The sequence below is a fragment of the Sciurus carolinensis genome, chromosome 5 (genome assembly GCF_902686445.1).
Source record: "Sciurus carolinensis chromosome 5, mSciCar1.2, whole genome shotgun sequence".
Taxonomy (NCBI): Eukaryota; Metazoa; Chordata; class Mammalia; order Rodentia; family Sciuridae; genus Sciurus; species Sciurus carolinensis.
In genome coordinates, this window is record NC_062217.1 from 94,872,686 (window position 1) to 94,895,621 (window position 22,936).

Below are 22,936 nucleotides of genomic sequence, written 5' to 3' on the forward strand. Positions count from 1 at the left end.
CTATATCCTAGCAGCTCAGGAAGCTGAAGCAGGAGGATCTCAAGTTCAAAGTCAGTCTCAGTAACTTAGCAAGGCCCTCAACAACTTAGTGAGACCCTATCTCTCAATAAAATATTTTAAAAGGGGCTGGGGAAATGGCTGAGTAGTTAAATACCCCTGGGTTCAATCCCCAGTACCAAAAAAAAAAGAGATCTGAACAGATTTCACCACAGTGAATAGTAAATAAGATGGATAGTAAATAAACACACAAAAAGATGCTAACTAACTCTAGTTATTAAGGAAAGGCAAACTAGGGCTGGGGATGTAACTCAGTGGTAGAGTGCTCGCCAAGCATATGTGAGGCCTGAGGGTTCAATCCTCAGTATTGGGGTGAAAAAATGGAAAAGGAAACACAAACTAAAATCACAAAGTACCACCACACATCCATTAGAATGACTAAAATTTAAAAGACCTACCATATTAAGTATTGGTCACAATGTGGAACAACTGAAACTCTCATACAATGATGGGAAATGTTTGGCGGTTTCTTAAAAAATTAGAATAAAACCTACATATGACTTAGTTTTTCCATCCCTAGGTTTAACCCAAGAGAAATAAAAGCATATGTGAAACAAAGACCATGAATGTTTTATGTGTAATAGTCCCAACAACCCAAATGTCCATCAAAAGGTGAATAGGTAACCAAATTATGGTGTATCTACGTAACAGAATACTATTCAACCTGAAAAAGGAATGAGCTATTGATATATGCAATGACATAGATGAATCTCCTAATCATTATGCTGAGTAAAAGAAGCCAAATCAAAAATTGTACATACTATATGGTTCCATAAAATTCTAGAAAATGCAAATTAATCTATAGTGACAGAAAGCATATCAGTGATCATGTGGAAAATGGGGGTGGGAAGGAGATTACAAAGAGTCACAGGGTCTGATGGTGTGCTCAGTGGTAGAATGATGTTTAGCATGCACGAGGCCCTGGATTTGATTCCAGGAAGGAAGGATGGATCTAACTTGTAGATGTGATAGAGTTTATATTTTGATTATGATGTTGATTTTGAGTGTACACACATGTAAAAACTCATCAAACTTTACACTTTAAATATTCATAGCTCACTTCATTTGAATTATACTTCAATAAAGCTGTTCAAAAAAAAATATCATCCAGGTGTGCTGGCACACACCTGTAATCCCAGCAGCTCAGGAGGCTGAGGCAAAAGGATTGCAAGTTCAAAGCCAGCCTCAGCAACTTATCAAGGGCCTCAGCAACTTAGTGAGACCTGTCTCTAAATAAAATATTAAAAAGGATTGGGGATGTGGTTCAGTGGCAAAGCTCCTCTGGGTTCAATTCCCAGTACCAAAAAACACACAAAAAAACATCAAGCCAGGCACAGTAGCACACTCCTGTAATCCCAATGGCTCTGAAGGCCAAGCAGGAGGATCTCGAGTTCAAAGCCAGACTCAGTGACTCAGTGAGGCCCTAAGCAACTTAGCAAGACTCTGTCTCTAAATGAAATATAAAAAGGGCTGGGGATGTGGTTCAGTGGTTAAACGTCCCTGGGTTCAATCCCGGGTACCAAAAAACAAAAACAAAACAACAAAAATATCAAAACAAGTAGTAGGGGATGACACCTTAAGGTAGTGAAAATAGTCTTTGATGGCCTTTCTCAAAAATACCTCATTCCATAAAGCCTTTACTGAACCCCGAAGTTCAAATTAATCCTCCCTTAGCACTTTTGTTTTTATTTATTTAATGCTATTATATAAATATCTTCCAAACTTGAGATAATAAACACTCATTTTTATATGACCTCTAGAGGTTGCAAAATAACAAGAACATAGTAAATACTCAAAAATAACATAGGAAATGATCTATATTTATTTCAATAGATTTGTTCATTTTAAAAAAGTAACAAATGGGTAGATTTTACTTATCAATGTTCTAATTAAGGAGCAAGATACCTAAGTCTTAATCTCAGAATGTACATAATTTATTTTAAAATCAGCACAAATAACTAAAGGAGAAATAGCAAAAAATTTGTTGTTGTTTAGTTTTTTGGCAAAGGTAACACAACCTTCTACCTGGTGTGACTTATTTCCTAATACTGTCCAATGCAAACCATCAAATTAATCTACTTAACACACCACAAATGCTCCATTTTCAGTTCCACACAGGCTTTAGCTCAGTATTTTTCTTCCTTGTTACAGTGTCCTCCTCATTCCTCTCTAGCCAAATTCTACCTAAAAGATCATCATGATGGTGCTGATAATTAATTAAAAAGTGACCATTTATTAAGCCCTTATTTATAAAACAGTTGTAAAAAATAAACATGCATATATTTATATATATTTGTGTGACACACACACATAAATGTATAATTGTACACAACCTTCTCAACATCTTATAAGAAGAGTACCAACTATAATTTAATTTGGTTTAGAAAGATTGAACAAGGATTTGAATTTGATTCTAAAACCAATGCAAATTCCATCACACTATATTCCCTTGATGAAGGCCTAACTTACATCTTACATATTACCCTTTTCCAACTCCCTTAACCCTGAAATTACTTCTTTTCCTAAGCATCCTTATCCTTTTGTCTAAATTGTTTTTTAAGTCTCATTCTTACTAGACAAAAAGTACCTTAAAAGCAGAATGTGCTGGGTGTAGTGGCACACACCTGTAATCCCAGAGACTCAGGAGGTTGAGACAAGGAGGATCAACAGTTCAAAGCCAGCCTCGGCAAAAGTGAGGCACTAGCAACTCAATGAGACCCAGTCTCTAAATAATATACAAAACAGAGCTGGGGATGTGGCAAAGTGGTTGAATGCCCCCAAGTTCAATCCCCAGTACCCACCCCAAAAAAGTAGAATGTAACTTTATCGATGCTTGTATATCATTCCCAGTGCCTAGCACTAACCCCTAGACACCATATACATCCCAAAATGCTTGCTGAAATTAAATGAACTAAGTTTTCATTTATGGAATCATGAAATCATTTATTAATTTCTTGGTTAATGGAAGCATTCCTTCTACAGAATCTCTGACATATTTATTCAGATTGAACTAGAACACCTGTATGCCAGGGACTACTTCATAAGAGCCTATTCTATGATCAATAGTAGTTATTAAAAAGTAATGGGATTTTACAAAACTACACTGAGATTCCATCTCACTTTAGTCAGAATAGCAATCATAAGCAATAATAAATGTTATTGAGAATGTGGGGAAAAAGTACACTTATACACTGCTGGTGGGACTGCAAATTGGTGCAACCACTATGGAAAACAGTATGGAGATTCCTAAGAAAACTTGGACCCAATCATCCAAACCTAGGTTTATACCCAAAGGAATTAAACATACTACAGTGATGCAGCCATATCAATGTTTATTGCAGCTCAATTCACAATAGCTAAACTATGGAACCAACCTAGGTACCCTTCAATAGATGAATGGATAAAGAAAATGTGGTATATATACACAATGGAACATCACTCCAACTTAAAGAAGCATGAAATTACGGCATTTGCCAGTAAATGGATGGAATTGAAGAATATTATGCTAAGCGAAATAAGCCAATCCCAAAGAACCAAATGTTTTCTCTGGTATGCGGATGCTAATTGAAAATAAGGGCAGGGGGAGAAGAAGAGAGGTATATTGGATTAGACAGAAGGGAGTGAAGGAAGAGGAAAGAGCATGGGCGTAAGAATAATGGAATGAATTGGACATTATCCCTATGTGCATACAGGATTACACAACCTGGGTAACTCTATATCATGCACAACCAGACGAATGAGAAGTTATATTCCATTTATGCATGATGGGTCAAAATGCATTGCACTGTCATATATAACTAATTAGAACCAAAAAAAAAAGAACAAAACAAAAACTAATGGGATTTTTAAAATAACTATTAGAATAAGATTTGTCTCCTAGTTGTGCTCTTGGGACCAATGCATAATTGGTATACTCTCAAAATATGGCAAGAAAGGTATGACAATAAATTTAAGAGTGATTTTTAATAATCTGGATACAAGTCAACAAGTTTAAAAGTAGTATGAAGGAAAAAAGTAATTGTGTAAAAAGTAATAATAGCAAAATAAAATGAAGAGATTAAACAAACTTTGGCTACCCAAAATAACATGAACTTAACAGACACATGCAACACTGAGTGAAAGATGATAAAAAGAGCATATATGGTAAGGTTTCATTAATATGAAGATAAGACTATAAGATATTCTTTAGATATTCTTTAAGAATACATTAGCAATTTGTATTAGGAGATGTACTCGGGTACTGGTAACATTCTATTTCTTTATTTAGTTGTGTATACAAAACTGTTGACTTTATAATTAACTGTTCTTTACACTGTATTTATGCAGTCTTTTATATGTAATTTTTTTAGATCTTGATCTCTCAATAAAATTATTTTGAAATGTGCTCCTAGCACAAATAAATTTTAAAAAGAATAATAAAACCTGTGTAAATACTCTGCCCTGAAGATAATGGAGAGTCAATGAATCATCTAAGTAGGAGTTAGATTATAATCAGAACTGCCTCTTAGAAGACTGTCTTGAAGTACAGTGGGAATAACAATGAAATCAAGGAAGACTTTAAGAGTTACCTGCTCAAATCAGGCTTAAATCTAGCCTGAATTTGGGATGGCAGTTGGAGAAAAGTAGAAGGAATCAATACAACCAGAAGTTAAAAAACAAAAAACAAAAACCACACAACTCAGTGAGTAGATAGAGAAGATAAGGGAGATGGAGTTAAGAATGATGTACAGGGCTGGGGAGATAGCTCAGCTGGTAGAGGGCTTGCCTCACAAGAACAAGGCCCTGAGTTCGATCCCCAGTACCGAAAAAAAAAAAAAAAAAAAAGAAAAGAAAAGAATGATGTACATACACAGAAGAAAAAAAAATGGGGGGGCTGGGGTTGTGGCTCAGTGGTAGAGCACTTGCCTACCATATGTGAGGCACTGGGTTCGATTCTCAGTTCCCCATATAAATGAATGAATAAAATAAAGGATCATCAACAACTTAAAAAAAAAATGATGTACAGGTTTGTGGCTTAGATGTCTGGGAGAATAACAATGGTACTGACTAAAATAGGCAGCACAGAAAAAAAAACTGCAGTTATTCCATCTCTAGATATTGGGAGTACCAACTATATCTCAGGGACTGTTCTAGGTATTGAAGAGAAGGCAATGAATTAAAGTCCCAGACCCTATTTGCCCACATTTTAGTGACAGTGAAAGTGTTTATCCAAAAGGCAGTTGAATCTTTGAGTCTGGATTTAGAGTACAGCCAAGTTGATTATACAAAATTTCACCATATTTTCAGTATTTTTTGACAACTAGCAAAAGAGATAACTTGGTACAACTGGTTAGATTCCATGGAATCTTGACTTCAGAAAGTTATCAAAATGACCTAGAATCTATATATTTCTAAAAACCTTAAAACACCAAGTTCCTCCTTTTACAAGGGGCTAAATGACCAAAATAGTTATACATTTATTGTAGTGGCATACTAATTTCAATGATGCCATCTTACATTAAAATGTGGAACTATACAACCTAAAAAACCAATTACCCTCATTCAACTATGAAACTGAAAATAGTAAAGACTTCAGAACCCATAGAAAGATAGAAAAAGGGCTGGGTACGATGGCATATCCATGTCTATAATCCTTGCTACTCCAAAGGCTGAGGCAGGAGAATTTCAAGTTCAAGGCCAGTCTGGGCAACTTAGCAAGACCCTATCTCAAAATAAAACAAAAAAAATTTTTTTAAAGGGCTGGAGATGTAGCTCAGTGGTAGAGTACCCCTGAGCTCAAATTAATAACACTCAAAACAGCCAGGATCGGTGGTGCACACCTGTAATCCCAGCAATTTGGGAGGCTGAGGAAGGCTGAGGAAGGAAGATCTCGAGTTCAAAGCCAGCCTCAGCAGATTAGTGAGGCACTTAGCAACTCAGTAAGACCGTGTCTCTAAATAAAATACAACAAAGGGCTGGCGATGTGGCTCAGTGGCTATCTGGGAATATTCCTGACAAAATAGAAGGTCTCAAGAGGCAAGTAATTATAGTCCATGTTAAAAATCTTTCTTTGAGAAAAGAGGAAGTGACTTGTTGAATTTCCCCAATCTAAAAAGATAAAAATATGTTAATAGAGGTAATGGGGGAAGGGAAAGTAGGAAAAAATCCAGAGAGATCACATTTCCTCAGTAAATTCAATCTGCTTTTCTAATCACAGTTGCTCGAATAGTAATAGCATTTAAATTAGCTTAAAGCATATTTACTGGTTCAAAGTTTAATCCCACCATTGTATGCATGGTTAAAAAAGAAAAATAAGTGTCAAAATCCCAAAAATAAGTGTTAAGGAACCTGAATTTAGAGAGCTGGTTATATTTAACTGAAACTTCGACATGTCAATATTATTTGCAATCTTCAGTTTTCCACCAGGTAAAATCATGCTATTAAAATTATGTTAAAAAATATTCAGTGACATTGAAGAATGTCTCTGAGTTAATGTCAACAAAAAAAGAAAGCCTATATACATAATATATTTTATATATACATAATATATTTTTTACAACTAGCAAAAGTGGGGTGGGAGAGGGAAAAAGAAAGCAAAAAGGAGCCTGGAAACTCTAGAATTGAATCATTTCCTTATATAATCTGGCAGATTATTGCCTACACACACACACAACACACACACACACACACACACACACACACAGATAGATACACATTCTTTCTTTCCCCACCCCTTTCATTTATAAACTCTAAGTCCAAAATCAAGGATTTTAAGTCATATAAGAAAAAAAGATTAATGAACTGATAGAATGGATAAGAAAAACACAAAGATTAAAATACTCCATTAAAATATCATTCTTACTGGACATAGTAGTGCACAACTATAATCCTAGGTATTTGGGAGGCTAAGGTAGGAGGATGGGAAGTACAAGGATAGCCTAGGCAATTTAGCAAAACACTGTGTCGCAAAATAAAAAACTTAAAAAGGGTAAAAAGGGTTTGGGATGTAGCTTACTAGTAGAGTGACCCTGGGTTCAATCCCCAGCACTGGAAAAAATGAAAACAAAAACAAAACAACAAAAAAACCCTTATTATTCTATCACACTGGTACATAATGTAGATTGGGGGAGGCTGGGTGGAGAGAAGTGGTAAATGGGTACTCTCTGCACTTTCAACTCAATTTTGCTGTGAACATAAATCTGCTTTAAAAAGTGAAGTCTATTTAAAAATGAACACCTTATTCTTTCCTTTCAGAGCACACATTCATTTTCTTCAGAAGTACAGCTCATAGCATTAGTTGGTGTCAATCTGTTTTTTGGATAGAAATCTTAGATTTCTCAAAGTATCCCTTTATTATTTTAAGAAGATTTAATCTTGATTCAGCTAAACCTTTTAAATTCTAATCCATCTCTCAAGTATAGAGATACCCAATCCCTGTAAATCATCTGCAATCAGACTCAGACAACCATTGATTTGCTTTTGTCTCTAAAGTTTTACCTTTTTTGGAAATTTCAAAAATAAACAATTTAGCCAAACTATGGAAGCAGCCTAAACGTCCCGTGAACAGATGAGGAGAGAAAGAAAATGCAATATATATCAATATATATATACTCAATATATATATTTTTTTTATTCTACCATACAGAAGAATGAAATAATGTCATTTGCTGGAAAATGGATGCAACTTGAGACCATTATGGTAAGTTACATAAGCCAAACTCAGAAGATAAAGGGTCACATGTTTCTCTCATATGTGGAAGCTAGAGAGGAAAAATTGAAAAGAAATGTGGGAGGCAATCTCATGAAAATCAAAGGGAGATCAGTAGGGTAGAGGGAAGGGGTAAGAGGAAGGGAGGGAGAGGGGAAATACTGAGGAATGATACTGACCAAATTATATTGGTATATTGTATGCATGTACAAATATCTAACAAATCCCACCATTATGCACAACTATAATGTGCCAATAAAAAGTGGAAGAAAAAAAGAAAATTTAAAAAAATAATCCATATATAGCCTTATGTGTCTGGTTTCTTTCAGTCACTATAATATCTAAGGTTATCTACTTGGTTGAATCCATCAGCAGCTCATTCTTCTTGTTGAGTAGAGTTCTATCACATGGATATATCATGGATGTATCATACTATGTTTCTCTACTTACCAGTTGATGAATATCTGAACTATTTTCAGGTTTTTGCTACAATGAATGATCTGTAATCATCCACATAAAAGTCTGTGTAGATGTATATATATATATACACATATATATGTGTATATATATATGTGTATATATATACATAGTTGTGTGTGTGTGTATATATATATATACACACACACACAATTCTATTAGATAGATACTAAGGAGTCAGTCATACAGAGGTATGTTTAAAGAAATTGCCAACCTCTTTCAAAGAGACTATATACAATTTTACATTCATACCAGCATGTATGAGATTCTCAGTTTCCTTATATTTCATCAACACTTAGGATAATCCTTTTTAAATTTTATCCAATTCAGGGAATATATTAGCGGTATTTCACTGTAGTTTTAATATCTAATGATGGTGTGTATTTTTTCATGTGTTTATTTGCCATCCATTTATCCTCTTTAATGAAGTCTGTTCAAACAAATCTTGTTTTTGTTTTTTGTGTGTGTGTTTGTGTGTGTGTGTGTTTGTGTGTGTGTGTGTTTGTTTGTTTTTGTTTTTGGTGATGGGGATTGAACAAAGGGTCTTGCGCATACTAAGCACATGCTCCACCACTGAGCTATACCTCCGGACTTCTTTTCTGCTTTTTGAAAACTGAGTCATTTTTCTTATTACTGAGTTGTAATTCTCTGTATATTTTGAATTCAAATCCTTATTTGTATACTTTTTTGGTTTGCAAATATTTTTCCCAAGTCCACAACTGTCTTCTTATTTTCCAAATACTATATTTTGAAGTGAAGGTTTTTAAAATTTTTGATGAAGTACATTTTATCAATCTTTGTCAATGGATCATGCATTATATCTAAGAAATCCTTACCTAACCCGAGGTCATGTATTTACTCTTATTTTTTCTTCTAAGAGTTTTATAGTTTTAGCTCTTATAATTAGGTCACTGTTCCTACATTTTCTTCCAGAAGTTTTACAGTTTCACATTTTATGTTTAAATCTATGACCCATTTTAGTGCATAGTGTTCTGTAGGGATCTGTGTATCATTTTTTTCTTTCCTTTAACATGTATATCCAATTGTTCCAGCACCACCTGTAGTAAAGACTTAATTCTTTCCCCCACTGCACTGATTTGTATCTTTTGTAGAAAATCAATCTCAGTGTCCATGAGGCTGTTTCCAGAATCCCCTCTGGATACTATATCCATGAATGGTCAAGTCCTATATATAAAATGGTGTAGTGTTTGCATATGAATGCTATGTAAATAATTATTATATTATGTTATTTAGGATATAAGAAGAAAAGGGTCTATATACATTCAGTACAGATGTAATTTTGTCTACCAGAAATTTTATAGTCACAGTTAGTTGAATTCAAACAGTGCATCCAAAGATACGAATGTCCAACTGTATATCTGAGTTTATTTCTCAGCTTTACTCTATTACATGGCTTTATTGATCTACTTGATTATGACTTATAGCTTTATAAGTATTGAAATCAGGAATTACAAGTACCTTTCTTTGGGCTGGGGAGATAGCTCAGTTGATAGAGTGCTTGCTTTGCAAGCACAAGTCCCTGAGTTCGATCCCCAGCACCACAAAAAAAAAAAAAAAAAAAACAAAAAAAAAAAAAACAAGTACCTTTCTTTTCAAAATTGCTTTATTTCTTTTACATACTATAAATTTCTGTATAAATTTTGAAATTAGCTTCTCAACTTCCATAAAAAACTTACTGGTATTTTGATAGGAATTACATTCAATCCATAAATTATCAAATTAGGTTTTTCAATTCGTTAAGTGTTGTATATCTCAATTGGGGGTGATCTGTAATTTCTCTGTGTCAAGTTTTACAGTTTTAGTATGCAGAAATACTCATTTTAAAACACCACTGATAATTTTTTTACTTAAGTTTTAAATCTAAAATCAACTTTTAAAGCAAGTCTTACACAAGTTATTTAAAAAACTTCCTGACAATTTTATCATGCCTCACATTCAACACTGGGACAAACAATGTACAATGAACAGGAAAGATGTTATCTTGTAAAGTCAAAGGGTTATAAACCATTCATAAAATCAAACAGGAAAAAAGTTAATTTCTATCTCAAAGCAGCTTATTGGTCATCACTATAATCCTTGCAATCATTTTGGTAGCAGAAACTAAATAACTCCTATCAAACCCAAGAAAATTCTACAAATTCTAGTGTCATATCCATAAACAAAATATATTTATATAAATAAAAGTACTGGAAACACAATGAAATACATCACCTCCAGTCTTTCTTATCTCAATTTTTACTGCATGATCAAAATATTTGGTAAAGGCTTATACATTTACCAACTGCAAGCTCGTTTGTCAAATAAAATGGGTTAAAGATCTATCAAATGTTCATGTCCTGAAAAAAAAAATTTTTTTTGGTGGGTCTCACTCATGCTAAGCACATGCTTTGCTACTGAGCTACAACTCCAACCTCATGAACAATTATTGTGAAAAGCATTTGGGGCTGGGTGAGGTGGCACATACCTGCAATTACAACTACTCTGGAAAAAGGCAGGAGGATCACAAGTCAGAGGCCAGCCTAACCAACTAGTAAGCCCCTGTCTCAAAACTAAAAGGGGCTGGGAATGTGCTCAGTGGTAGAGCACTAATGGCTCTGGGTTTGGTGTCTAGTACCAACAAGAAAAAAAAAAAGTATAAATGTTAACAGGCTTTTATTTATTTATTTGTTTGTTTTGGTACCAGGAATTGAACCCAGGGGTGCTTAGCCAGTGATCCACATCTCCAGCTCCTTTTGCTTTCTATCTATCTTTCTTTCTTTCTTTAATTTTGAGGCAAGGTTTAACTAACTTGTTTACAGTCTTGCTTAATTGATGAGGCTGGTTTTGAACCTGTGATCCTCCTGTCTCAGCCTCCCTAGTCACTGGGATTAAAGGTGAGTGCCACTGCACCCAGCTAATAAAGGCTTTTTGATAAGAAACTCTCTTTTAAAATAAAAATATTTTGCACATTCTTAAAGGAAGACATGTATAATGAAATTTCATAAGTATACTATTTATAATAAAAAAAACTAATGCCCATTGGCAAGAGTAGATGGTATAAAGTGTAGCATATTCACAATATCAAATATTGTACTCTAGTGAAAATGAACTATAGCAATATGCAATGGTATACTGAATATTTTAAACATATGCTGAAGAAAAAAAGCAAGTACAGAAGACAATAAGCAGTGTGATTCGAAGCAAAACTAATATATTATTTTAACAGTATCAATTATTACATTAAAATTTTGAAAAAAAGAAAAACAAGCATTTTATATAAATCATCAATTATGAAATATTTTCCAGAAGTTTAATAGCAATCTCAGAATGTACTTCGAAATTTTAAAGTTTTTACCTTTGCTTCTCTTCAACTGCTTTGTCCAGGTGCTGAAAGATATCCTGAAATAGGGTACAGCTGGATCGACTATTAATGGTATATCCATATCCTCTTTTCCAATACTGTTTCAGATCATTTAGATACTCTAATACCTAAAAATAAAAATTTCAAAAATCATTTCTGATACATTCTCATAAATGCTAGATTTCCTGATTTAATAATAATTTTCTCAGAAAAGGTTATATTATCGTTCTACATAAAATATTGTAGAATCTAAGCATTCAGATTTTATATATGCCATTTCATGTATTTAAGAGCTAACCAAGGGGCTGGGGCTGTAGCTCAGTGGCAGAGCACTTGCCTAGCATGTGTGAGAACTGGGTTTGATCCTTAGTACTTCATAAAAATAAACAAATAATATAAAGGCATTCTGTCCATACAAACTACAAAAAAAAATTTTTAATTAAAAAAAATTAGCTCTGAAGGTAGATGACACACAGTAATTTGTTGTATCACAAATTTGAATCAGGGAAATGTCAAGGCTTGTGGGTCAAAATAAGTTAGTAAATCTTTAAAGCTAATAATCCATCATCCATGACAGCTCAGGAGAGTGGATTAAGAACATGCACTTACCTCCCCTTCTAAATTATATTAAGATGATAGCAAAGACAGATACAAAAGAAAAAAAAAAAGACGTACCTATAAGAATGTTCATTATAGCAAAGAAAGACATTAACAGTGGATTAAGAACTTAACTTTGGGTGTATGAAGGGTATGTGTATTGAACCTCGTGTCTCACATGCTAGGCAAACATTTTACCACTGTGGTATACCCACAACCCTTTTTGTTTTTTATTTATTTTTAAAATATCTTTTTAGTTGTAGATGGACACAATACCTTTATTTTATTTATATTTTTTTATGTGTGCCGAGGATCAAACCCAGTGCCTCACACGTGATAGGCAAGTGCTCTACCAATGAGCCACACAGTCCTTTATTTTATTTTTTGAGACAGGGTCTCACTAAGTTGCCTAGGCTAGCCTTGAACTTGCAATCCTACAGCCTTAGCTTCTACAGTCACTGGGGACTATAGGCATGTGCCATTATGCATAGCTGGATCAGAATTTCAAGAATTTTAAGATAAGAGTTTCTATGAAAACTAAGAACAAGTCATAATAAGTTTAACAGGGGTAGGCCAGTGCCATATACCAAAAACAAAATATATTAAAGAGACAATTAATTCTAGAAGTTAGCAAAAAGGACACAGTAAACATAAATTTTAAAAAAAAAAGTTTTAAAATAAGCCAGATCCAGTGGTGCACACCTATAACCCCAGCTTCTCAAGAAGCAAGTTTCAGCTCAACGTGGGCAACTTACAAAGATCCTGTATTAAAATACAAAATATGAGGGGCTGGGGATGTAGCTCAGTGGTAGTGAGATTTAAAATAAAGAGAAAGATTTAAAATAAAGATTTAATTTAAAAGATTTAAAATTTAATAAAAATATTTAAAATACAGGTTATTAAATAAATACTAAATCTATTCTGAAATAAAACAAACGTAGTATTAGAAATGAAAAACAGGTAGAGATTTTGAAAAATTTCATGTGCACACTATTAAAACTTAATGTAAAAAACTCAAAATATAAATAAAAGATGATTTTTCTAGCCAAGTATGTTACCCAAACTGAACCAGAAAAGTATGAATATACAACATAACTATAGAGTCAAAGGTCCAAACAGAAAATGAGTCTTTAAAATTTTAAGAGATAAATTTGTCAAACTTCACAAATAACTGCAAATCTAAATGACATGGATGACTTTTCTTTTCCTTTCTTCCTTCCTTTTTTCTTTTTTTTTTTTTTTCCTTCCAGCACTGGGGATTGATCCTAGGGCACTTTACCAATAAGATACATCTCCAGCCCTTTTTATTTTTTATTTGTAGACAGGGTCTCACTAACTTGCACAGAATGGCCTTCTCATTTACATTCCTCGTGCCTCAGCCTCCCAGGTCCCTGGGATTACAGGCATGCACCACCGTGTACCACCATGCCCAGTCATGGGTGTCTTTTATAGGAAAATATTAGGTACCAAAATTGACCTGAAATGATAGACAATCTAGATACGCTTATTACAGTAGAAGATATGTATAACATTGCAAAACGGGTTATCCTCCAGAAAAACATCTAGTTCATGTGTCATTTCTTTTGTAATGATTTGGGCTGGGGTTGTACGCAGCTCAGTGGTGGAGTGCTTGCCCAGCATCTGAGGCACTGGGTTCAATCCTCAGCACCACATAAAAATAAATAAATAAAATATTGTACCTAAAAAAAACTTTTTAAAAAATATATATAAAAAGATTTTACCCCATTTGTTTACAATAAAATTTTTTTAAATTAAAAAAAAAGATTTTCCTGATTGCTACAAATCAACTTCCTTTTGTGCATCACTATACCTTATATATACTTCTATTATAAATAACCCATGTTATAATGGCTTTATTTCACTCCTTCTGCCATTCTTTGAAGAAAAAAAAATTTTTTTTTTTTTTGAGGGACCGGTTCTTTATTTCAAAAAGACACTTGTCAATATTCAGTTTCAAAACAGTTGCACTATTGGTTTCTCTTTCTCCCAACTGGCCCCAAAGAGACCACAACAAAGGAGAGTACATATTAAGCCAATAAGCTGCAGGATGTACACCTAACAGATCTCACAGAAGCCTCATCTAAAAGTGGGGATTGGGTTATGAAAGAAATTTTGAGAGATCAGCACACTGCCAGTCCAGACTGTAGGACTCTCACAGCCAGATGGGGTGGCCAGGTACCCCAGCCCCAAAGATGCAAAGGTTCAAAATAATATAAAATTTAAAAAGTTTTATACACAAGCTATTCAAGATTCTCCAGCACTGACTGATACAAAGCACAATGAAATGGCACTTTTAGATACAGCAGCTTCAGACCCAGAAAAGGGTGATGAGATGAGTTTCATATGACTAAATCAGTGGCAAAAACAATTTCTTTTTTCAAGGAGGCAGGAGAGCAATTAAGTGGTCACCTCAAGATTAAGGGGCCCATGATCCATTCTGTGAACGCTTGGAAGCAGGTAGAGATGGGAGAAAAATTTAGTCTCAGGACTAAGGATATGGCTCAATGGTAGAGCATTTGAGGAACATGCAAGAGGCCCTGGGTTCAATCCCCAGCACCACAAAAACAAAAGGTCTCAGAGGTTTCCTCACCATCTTAATTTGGTCATTTCTGATGAAAAATAATAATAATAAGTAAAAAATAAGAATAAAGTTGTCTAAATATACCTTAAAGCTAAAAACAAAACAAAACCTGAATAGCATGGTTTTTGTTTTTTGCTAACTCCTCTTGGAATCACCTTTCTGGTTTGGCTGGTACTTTGCACAGAGCAATGAGGTTTCCCATAGTACAGTCTTTCCCTGGGCTCTGTTTGCCTTTCAGTAAGGCAGGCCCATTCCTCTTTTCCTCCTCTACAGGAGGGCAATAGGGATTAGGCTGGAAAGTTACCTTCCAAAAGTGAGAAAGGAATTAGATTGCTGCTTCAGGGCTATGAAATTATTTGGAATGTTTTACAAATTGTTATGGTAACAAGAAAAAAAGTAATTACAAAATATGTGCATCACAACATGCTTTTAAAGACACTCTGCAGCTGTGCTCACATTCCCTTAAATGTTGTTCCCAAAAGTGCTCAACCTCTAGCCCAGCTGGAATCTCTGGGAAGAGGCAGAGACAGTTTAGTGAAAATAGAGAGGGGTATAGAAAGAAGAAAGCAGCCTTCCAGTTAAAGATCAGCCCTCAGTTTCAAGGTCCGCTTCAGGCTGGCTGGCCTCAGGCAGAGTCAGGGTCAGAGGGAGGAGCAGCAGTAGGGCAGGACTGGGGAGCTCTACAACTCATTCACGTCAAGCAGAGTCTGGTTCAGCATCCTTTGTGTACAGAGGTGCTCCTCTTTGGTGCATTTCAGCTTATATTGAAGTCACCTCATTGAGGGCATGTGGGTCCAGTTCCTCGCTAATGGCCTTGTACTTCAGTTTCTGGGCATAGAACTCATCTTCCAAATCAGCAATTGTCTTTTCCAGTTTGGCTACTGATCTCTCAGCAAACTCAGCATGGGTCTCTGCCTCCTTGAGTTTATCAGTAAGAATCTTTATTTCTTCCTCATATTTGTCTTCTTTTTGAGAGTACTTTTCAGCAGCATTCAGACACTTCAGGTTCTGATCCATCAGTCTGATCCATCAGGTTCTCATCCATCTCTCGGCAACAGGGACACTGCCAGCTCAGCTCGTTCCTCTGTGCGTTCCAAGTCTCCTTCAATAATCACTAACTTATGAGCCACCTCCTCATACTTCCTATCTGCTTCTTCTGCAATGTGCTTAGCTTCTTTGAGTTGGATTTCCTGGAGTTCCATCTTTTCTTCATCTTTTAGGGCCCAGTTTTCAATAACCTTCATATCACTCTCACTCTCATCAGCAGCTTTTTCTGCTTCCTCTAGCTTTTGCAGGGCAGTAGCTAGGCGCTCCTGAGCATGGTCCAGCTCCTCTTCAACCAGTTGGAACCTACAGTTCAAGGAGGCGACCTCAGCCCTGCCTGTTCCAGGGCTCTCTTTTCTCCCTCAACTTCCCGTTAGAGGCGCTCAGCCTTCTCCTCAGCATCATCAGCTTGCTGCTGCAGAACCTGGATCTTGCACTTCACCACTTTGATGATGGTGATTCCGGCCATGGTGCCCACCCAGCCGCTCCTCAATATCCGCCTTCTGCCAATGCTATTTTAATGTTAGTTATCTTCAGTTCCAAGCAAGTATTTGACAGAACAAGAACTCAAGAAATGTGTGCTAAATGGTCCAGCATTTCACAGGGTCCTAGATAATCTGTGTAATTCTCAGAGTTTCATAAGTACCTATTCATTTTTAATTTTAAAATATACTAATGGAGTAGTTGTATAAGTAAACTTATATAAAAAGTATTAAGTATAACAAACCCATGTGTACCCATCATCCAACGTCAACAATTATCAACATTTGACCAATCCTGTTTCAGCTATGTTCCTGTTACCACCACTGGATTACTTTCAAATCTCAAACATCATTTTATTTCATCTGTAAATGCTTTGGTATGAAAATTTAATACACAGTACAAGTCCTAAGCAGAGATAAATTATTTTATATTAACTCACTGAAAAAGAAAAGAATCATAGGAAATACCTTAACCAAAAGATAACTATATTTTTAAATTAAAAAATTAATTTTATTCTTACATATAAAAAAGAAACTCATTCAATTAATTTAATATACATGTATTTCAAGTCATGATTCTTTAAATGAGCCTTTTACTTACAGAGGAAAAAAGGTATTTCTTCAATGAAAAAATATGGCAAGCAACACTTTAATCAAACATATCATCATCAAAGATGTAAGGAACTGACAATCCTTCTGATGTGATGCACTGAGAAAGATGTATCACTTATGTGGAATTCTTGTCAATAATGACAAGAATCTACTGATTTTTGTATGTTGATTTTTGTACTTAGTAATCTAATTGAGCTATCTTACTGTTTGTAGTAGCTGTTAATAAATTATCTTGAATCTTCAAAAGAAAAAAAGTAATTATAGTTGCACATGAGTCAGCTACCAGAATATTTAATGCAGCATATTTATATAATAATAAATTGGAAACCCAAATAGACCAATAGGTGACTGGCCAAATATTATTACAATACCACTACACAGTGGTATTGCAATCATTAAAATTATATAGTATAAGAATACTTAATTTAAAAAAATGAAACATTGTTGAAAGGGAAAAGTTACAAAATACAGTAATAGTGTGATCCTATGTATGTAAAAGAGAAAAATCTTATGTGACATTTGTATGCCAAAAAAAAAAAAAAAGTTTAATCTGAATCTAACAAAAAATCGGTCAGAGGAAAAGAGGGAAATCAGGCAAGCAGATAGAAATTGCAAGTGAATTACTGCCACCACCAGGTGGAACATAGAACTCAATTTCTCATGAAAACTCATATAAAAGAACAGTTAGGTCTTTGGAAAATCACTTGCTCTGAACTTTGGCTTCCTTAAAAATAATAATTTGGATTATATACCCTTCCAGCAGTAAAATTTGATGAAGGGTTGAGTAGATTTTAAATTGAGGAACCCTAGAAATCAAATCATCATGAAAAAAATGTTTTCCTGAGTTTTTTTTACAAGTAGATAGAACCTACTTGAATATGAATCTCTCTTTATAAGGAAAATTATAAGTCACAAGAAAGTTTACATTCCCTAACTTTGCTTGTTTTCAGAAAAGTTGCTTTAAGTAACAAAAAACAAAAAAAAACAAAAAAAAAAAAACAAAAAACAAAAACATGAAACCATGAAGAAACTGCAAAAGTAATACTCACCTTTGCATCATCTATGTCAAAAACATCACACCAAGGAGATTTGACACCTCTAATTGCCAGGTCAAATGAACAGGTGAAAAAAGCTACCTGAATTAAATCTGGGGGGGGGGGGGGGAGGAAACAGGTAAAATTTTATGAGTTATTAGTTTCTGCAATTTTTCGAAAGCTAAATATCAGTAGAATCTATTTGCTGCATAGCTACAGAAACTGGATATGTTTGGTTTGGAGAAGAGCCTCATTCTTTTTCCTGGTTATCAAAGAATTAATACTTGCTCTGTGCAATCTAAAAGGGAAGGGCTACAATTACCAGGAAGAAATCATAAGGAGGGGTACATTTCAGTCCAATAAAACTAAGTAACTTTCTGTAACTTTTCTCAGTTTTTAAAACTGTTTGTGAAGAGCATGTTTGCCTGGCAAACCTCACAAAACGTTAACCCACAGACCTACTACCTTTTTTTTGACCAGGGGTGGTGGGGGGATGCCGGGGATTGAACTCAGGGGCACTTGATCACTGAGCCACATCCCCAGCCTTATTTTGTATATTTATTTAGAGAGAGGGTCTCACAGAGTTGCTTAGTGCCCCACTTTTGCTGAGGCTAGCTTTGAACTCACAATCCTCCTGCCTCGGCCTCCTGAGTTGCTGGGATTTCAGGCATGCACCACTGCAACCAACTGCAAGAACCTACTATATTAAACAGACCTTTATTTTGCTAATTTTAAAGAGTTGGTAATGGGAAACTAAAGTTATAAAGGTTTTAGTTCCCAACTTGAAAATTAGGAATAACAAAGTACATCTATTGGACAAATTTTAAAGGTATATAATAGTGCTAGGCACAGTGACACATGCCTAGAATTCCAGCAACTCCACAGGCTGAGGCAGGAGGATGGCCAAGTTCAAGACCAGCCTTAACAATTAGTAAAACCCTATCTCAAAATTTAAAAAATAAAAAGGGCTGGGGCTATAGTTCAGAAGTAGAACACCCCTAGGTTTAATTCTCAGTACTGGGGAGTGTGGAACTATACAATAATTTATATTGTAACTATTAGGAAAAAACATAAAGAAAAAAGTTATAAAAAGAGAGAGATGACTACAGACAATAGGGAAGAAAGAGTAAAGTAAGAGAAGGAGCAGGAGAAAGGTGAATCAAGAGTCCATAGGAAAATAAGGAAAAATTATACACTAAAGAGGGAATGAAAGGTTGTTATTACAGCATCTGCTTTTCAAATGTAGCTGCTCAAGCAATTTCATAATAAGATAACTGGAATTTTCATACTGCTAAATCATTGATTACAACACTTTCATATGTGCGCACACACGTGTGTGTGATACATGTATGTGTGTATCTAAAAAAGGGACAAGGGAAAGAGTGCTTAGGCTATAAAAGGTAGTCTTTGTCAGTAGGAATAAAAACTTTGCTGCTTTCTAATCAAGAAGCAGGAAGCATCTAATCCTAGAGAGAGAGAAAAGAAGTCATCGGTAGGAACTGCCTTTATTATTTCAATTTTTCTTTAAAATATTGCCTTTCCTCTTTCCCAAGGGAAAAAAATGGGACCAAATTTAATTGATTTTACATGTTTTCTGCAATAGTTCTAAGTTTACATAATTCCTGAGGCAGTATATAGTTATAAAAAAATAAATTTTAGTGGGAATATATATAAAGCCACTCAAAACTTCTGTTCATGTAAAGGGAAGTATTTATAATCCCAATACCTAATATAATAGAGTGGCTGTTAAGTACTATGTATGTTTGATCAAAGGACATGGCTCATTTAGACTTGAAACTATGAAAGTCAGCCCATATGGTGTATTCTTTAACCAGAAAGAAGATGACCAAAAAAACCTGTTTTTTCACCAAAAGTCTTTGAAGTACAGGGAGAAAAAAAAAAAAATATGAGATGAAAACTAAGGCTATTATATATCTAATTTTAACATGAATTATACTGAGCAAAGTCATTCTAGGCTCTCTGGATCTCAATCTGCCCACCTACAAAATAAAGAAGTTAAGACAAATGATCTTGTTGAGTTAAGGTTCACTCATGTATTATGATCACTTCTGACTTCTTGGTCAATCCTTTGGAGCATCAAAAATATTTCAGATGGAGTAGAGATTTAAGTATAAATAAATAAGTAGAAGAAGAGAGGAAAATACACTAATCTTGACTTTAAGACAATATTCTCAGGCAAAATACAATGCTCAGAGGCCATAATGAAGAGACAGATATGGCTATACAAAAGATGTAAACTTTTATATAGCCAAAGGTACCAAAAGACAACCTTCAAGATAAGCAACATATTAAGAGACAATACTAGCAACAATAAACAAAAGACTAATTCTTTGATAAACAGAATTAAAAGGTATGGTCAATATATCCCCAATATATAAAGGATATCTATGACTAGTAAGAAAATGTAAAAATACACAATAGAAAATGGACAATAGGGCTGGAGGTAAAGTTCAGTGGCAAAGTGTTCATCCAGCAAGTGCCAAGGCCTGGGTTTGATCCCCAGTACCAAAAAGGAAGGGAGGGAGGGAGAGTGAGTGAGAAAGGGAGGAAGAGAGAACCAGGGAGAGGAAAGAGGAGAAAACAAGGTTATGAAGAAGCAACTACTTAAAGAATTTCAAATGGCTAATAAACATATGAAAAGGTGTTCATTTTCAGAAGTAATTAAATAAATGTAAATTAAAGCTAGATAATTTTCACTAATCAAATAGCCTAAATTAAAATGACTAATAATACTGAATACTATATGAGATAGTAAAGCATTCTTATATACTGTTATACAAATTTTTACTATACCTTCAGAGAACAATTTGAAAGTATATTTTGTCAAATATTCATACTTGTTAACCTGGCAATATCACCTATTATTACCTTTCTTATAAAATCTCAAGTGTGAAAAACAGACCACAAGAATGTTCTCCATAATATCACTTGACAGTTAAAAACTAAGAGACTTTTCAGTAGGAAAATGGTGTCCTATAAAAAAGAATTTGGACTGTATTAGCTCCAGCCTCTTTCACAGCAGTAAAATTTGATGGGTTAAGTAAGTTTTAACCAGCATTGACCCAGAAATCAAACCATATATTCTATGAAATAACAATTTATGAAAGAATGAGACAGATCTATATATGCAGATAGATGTACTGTTAAGTAAAAATAAATTACAGATAGTACACACAGGACCATTCCTTTATGTTAAAAAAAATAGGTATCTCAATGGCAAAAATATTTATTGAGCAGTTACTGTGCCAGGCACTGTGCTAAATGTCTTGCATAAATTAATCTCATATAATCCTTGCAATAATCCTCTGGGGCAAGTATATTAATTTCTATACCCATTTTATACAGAAGGAAACTGTGTATAGAGATATTAAGGACTTGCCAAAAATCACAGTTTACAGTTAGATTAAAATTCAAATACAAATGGTCCAATTCTAGAATCAACTATTTCAACTACTATGTTTATATTGCCTCCAAAATAAATTCCTCTTGCCGGATACAGTGGCACATACCTATAATCCCAAGGACTTAAAAGGCTGAGGCAAGAAGATCAAAAGTTTAAAGTCAGCCTCAGAAAATCAATGAGGCCCTAAGCAACTTAGCAAGACCAATAAAAATTAAATAAAAATAAAAAGGGCTGGGATGTAGCTCAGTGGTTAAGCACCCCAGGTTCAATCCCTAGTACCCTCCCCAACAAAAAAAGTTGCTCTAGTTATTCCATCAGTAAAACACAAATAATCCTTGAACATTCAGAGACTAAAAGTAGTTTTTAATGTACTTGTGTGTGTTTGTGCCCACACACAGAGTTGTGAATTAAACCCAATGCCTTGCTCACAATAAGCAAACACTCTACCACTGAGTGACATCCCCAGTCCTAAAAGTAGTTTTTAAAAAAACCTTCTTCAACAATTTAAATATCCGCTAATGGATAATGGCTAGAGACTAGTATACTTACATCATGGGGGATTCTGTATAAAACTTTTGAAATGTAGGACTAGGCTAAAGTTAAAGCTCAGAGTAGAACATCTGCCTAGCATATGCAAGGCCCTGTGCTCAATCCCCATCACTATAAATAAATTTTAAAAAAGAGAAAGGATTAGAGTTACAAGTAAAACACAAAGTTGCATAAAACCAAATTTCAGACTCATATGCACTTTGATACCATTCTTAAAAGTTTAAAAATCTACAATACTCCAGTTATGTACAGAAACATAAATACTGGCACAGGTGGATGATTAAATTATAAATTTATGACAATGTCTCTGGAGAGAAAAGAAAATGCGATCCAGGAGAGAAACCAAAGTAGGTCCTTAGTAGAGTGTTCTTCAGAGGAACTAAGTGAAGCATAATCATAAAATCTGATAAAATTAAATTTTGACTATACAGTATTCATTATATCACTCTTTATTCTCACTTACATGTTTGAATTATTTCCCAATAAAATAAGAAAATTTTAAAGCTCCACAGGTGACCCCCATGTACAGCTGGTTTGAGGAAGAAGGAAAAAACTCAATTTTAAATACTAGTCTAGACATCTTCATTTTTTTGATCCTTATAAAGCATCTTGTCTTCAAAATTGCCAAAAATAAATACAGTTTCACTCTTGCACATCTACTTCCAATCTTTTGGAAGCTGATTCACAATATAGTGAAATCCATAATCTATGTGTATATATGTACACAAACATACATATATAAAAATTTATTTTTACAAAAAAAATTTTTTTTGTCAACATATGCTTTACAGATTACAAATTTCTAGAAAACAGGAAAAATATCTTATTTTCTTAATTTCCCATTGCTTACGCCACCATGTGCCCTGTTTTCCACTGGCTTTCACAGCATAATTAATAAGTGATCTCCTTTACTCTCCAAAGTGTCCCAGTTTGAATCATTAACTACAGTCAGTCCATACACTGAAATATCTTATGACAGACATGACTATTCATCTTCTCAGCATGTCTAC

The 22,936-nt window shown here is 34.5% G+C and overlaps 1 protein-coding gene and 1 pseudogene across 2 annotated transcripts in view; both read right to left on the reverse strand.

Moving 5' to 3' along the window:
* Minpp1 (multiple inositol-polyphosphate phosphatase 1) overlaps positions 1-22,936 on the reverse strand; it is a 36,168-nt gene that overhangs the window by 9,185 nt on the left and 4,047 nt on the right. The window contains exons 3-4 of one of the 2 annotated variants that reach the window (XM_047552223.1): positions 17,969-18,066; positions 11,577-11,710 (exon numbers count right to left, since the gene is read on the reverse strand). The exons of the other annotated variant lie outside the window; for it this stretch is intronic. Of the exons in view, the coding sequence (XP_047408179.1) occupies positions 11,577-11,710; positions 17,969-18,066 (232 nt within the window). The remainder of the gene's footprint in view (positions 1-11,576; positions 11,711-17,968; positions 18,067-22,936) is intronic. 2 annotated transcript variants of the gene reach the window in all.
* On the reverse strand, positions 15,541-16,294 carry LOC124984526 (tropomyosin alpha-3 chain-like; annotated as a pseudogene).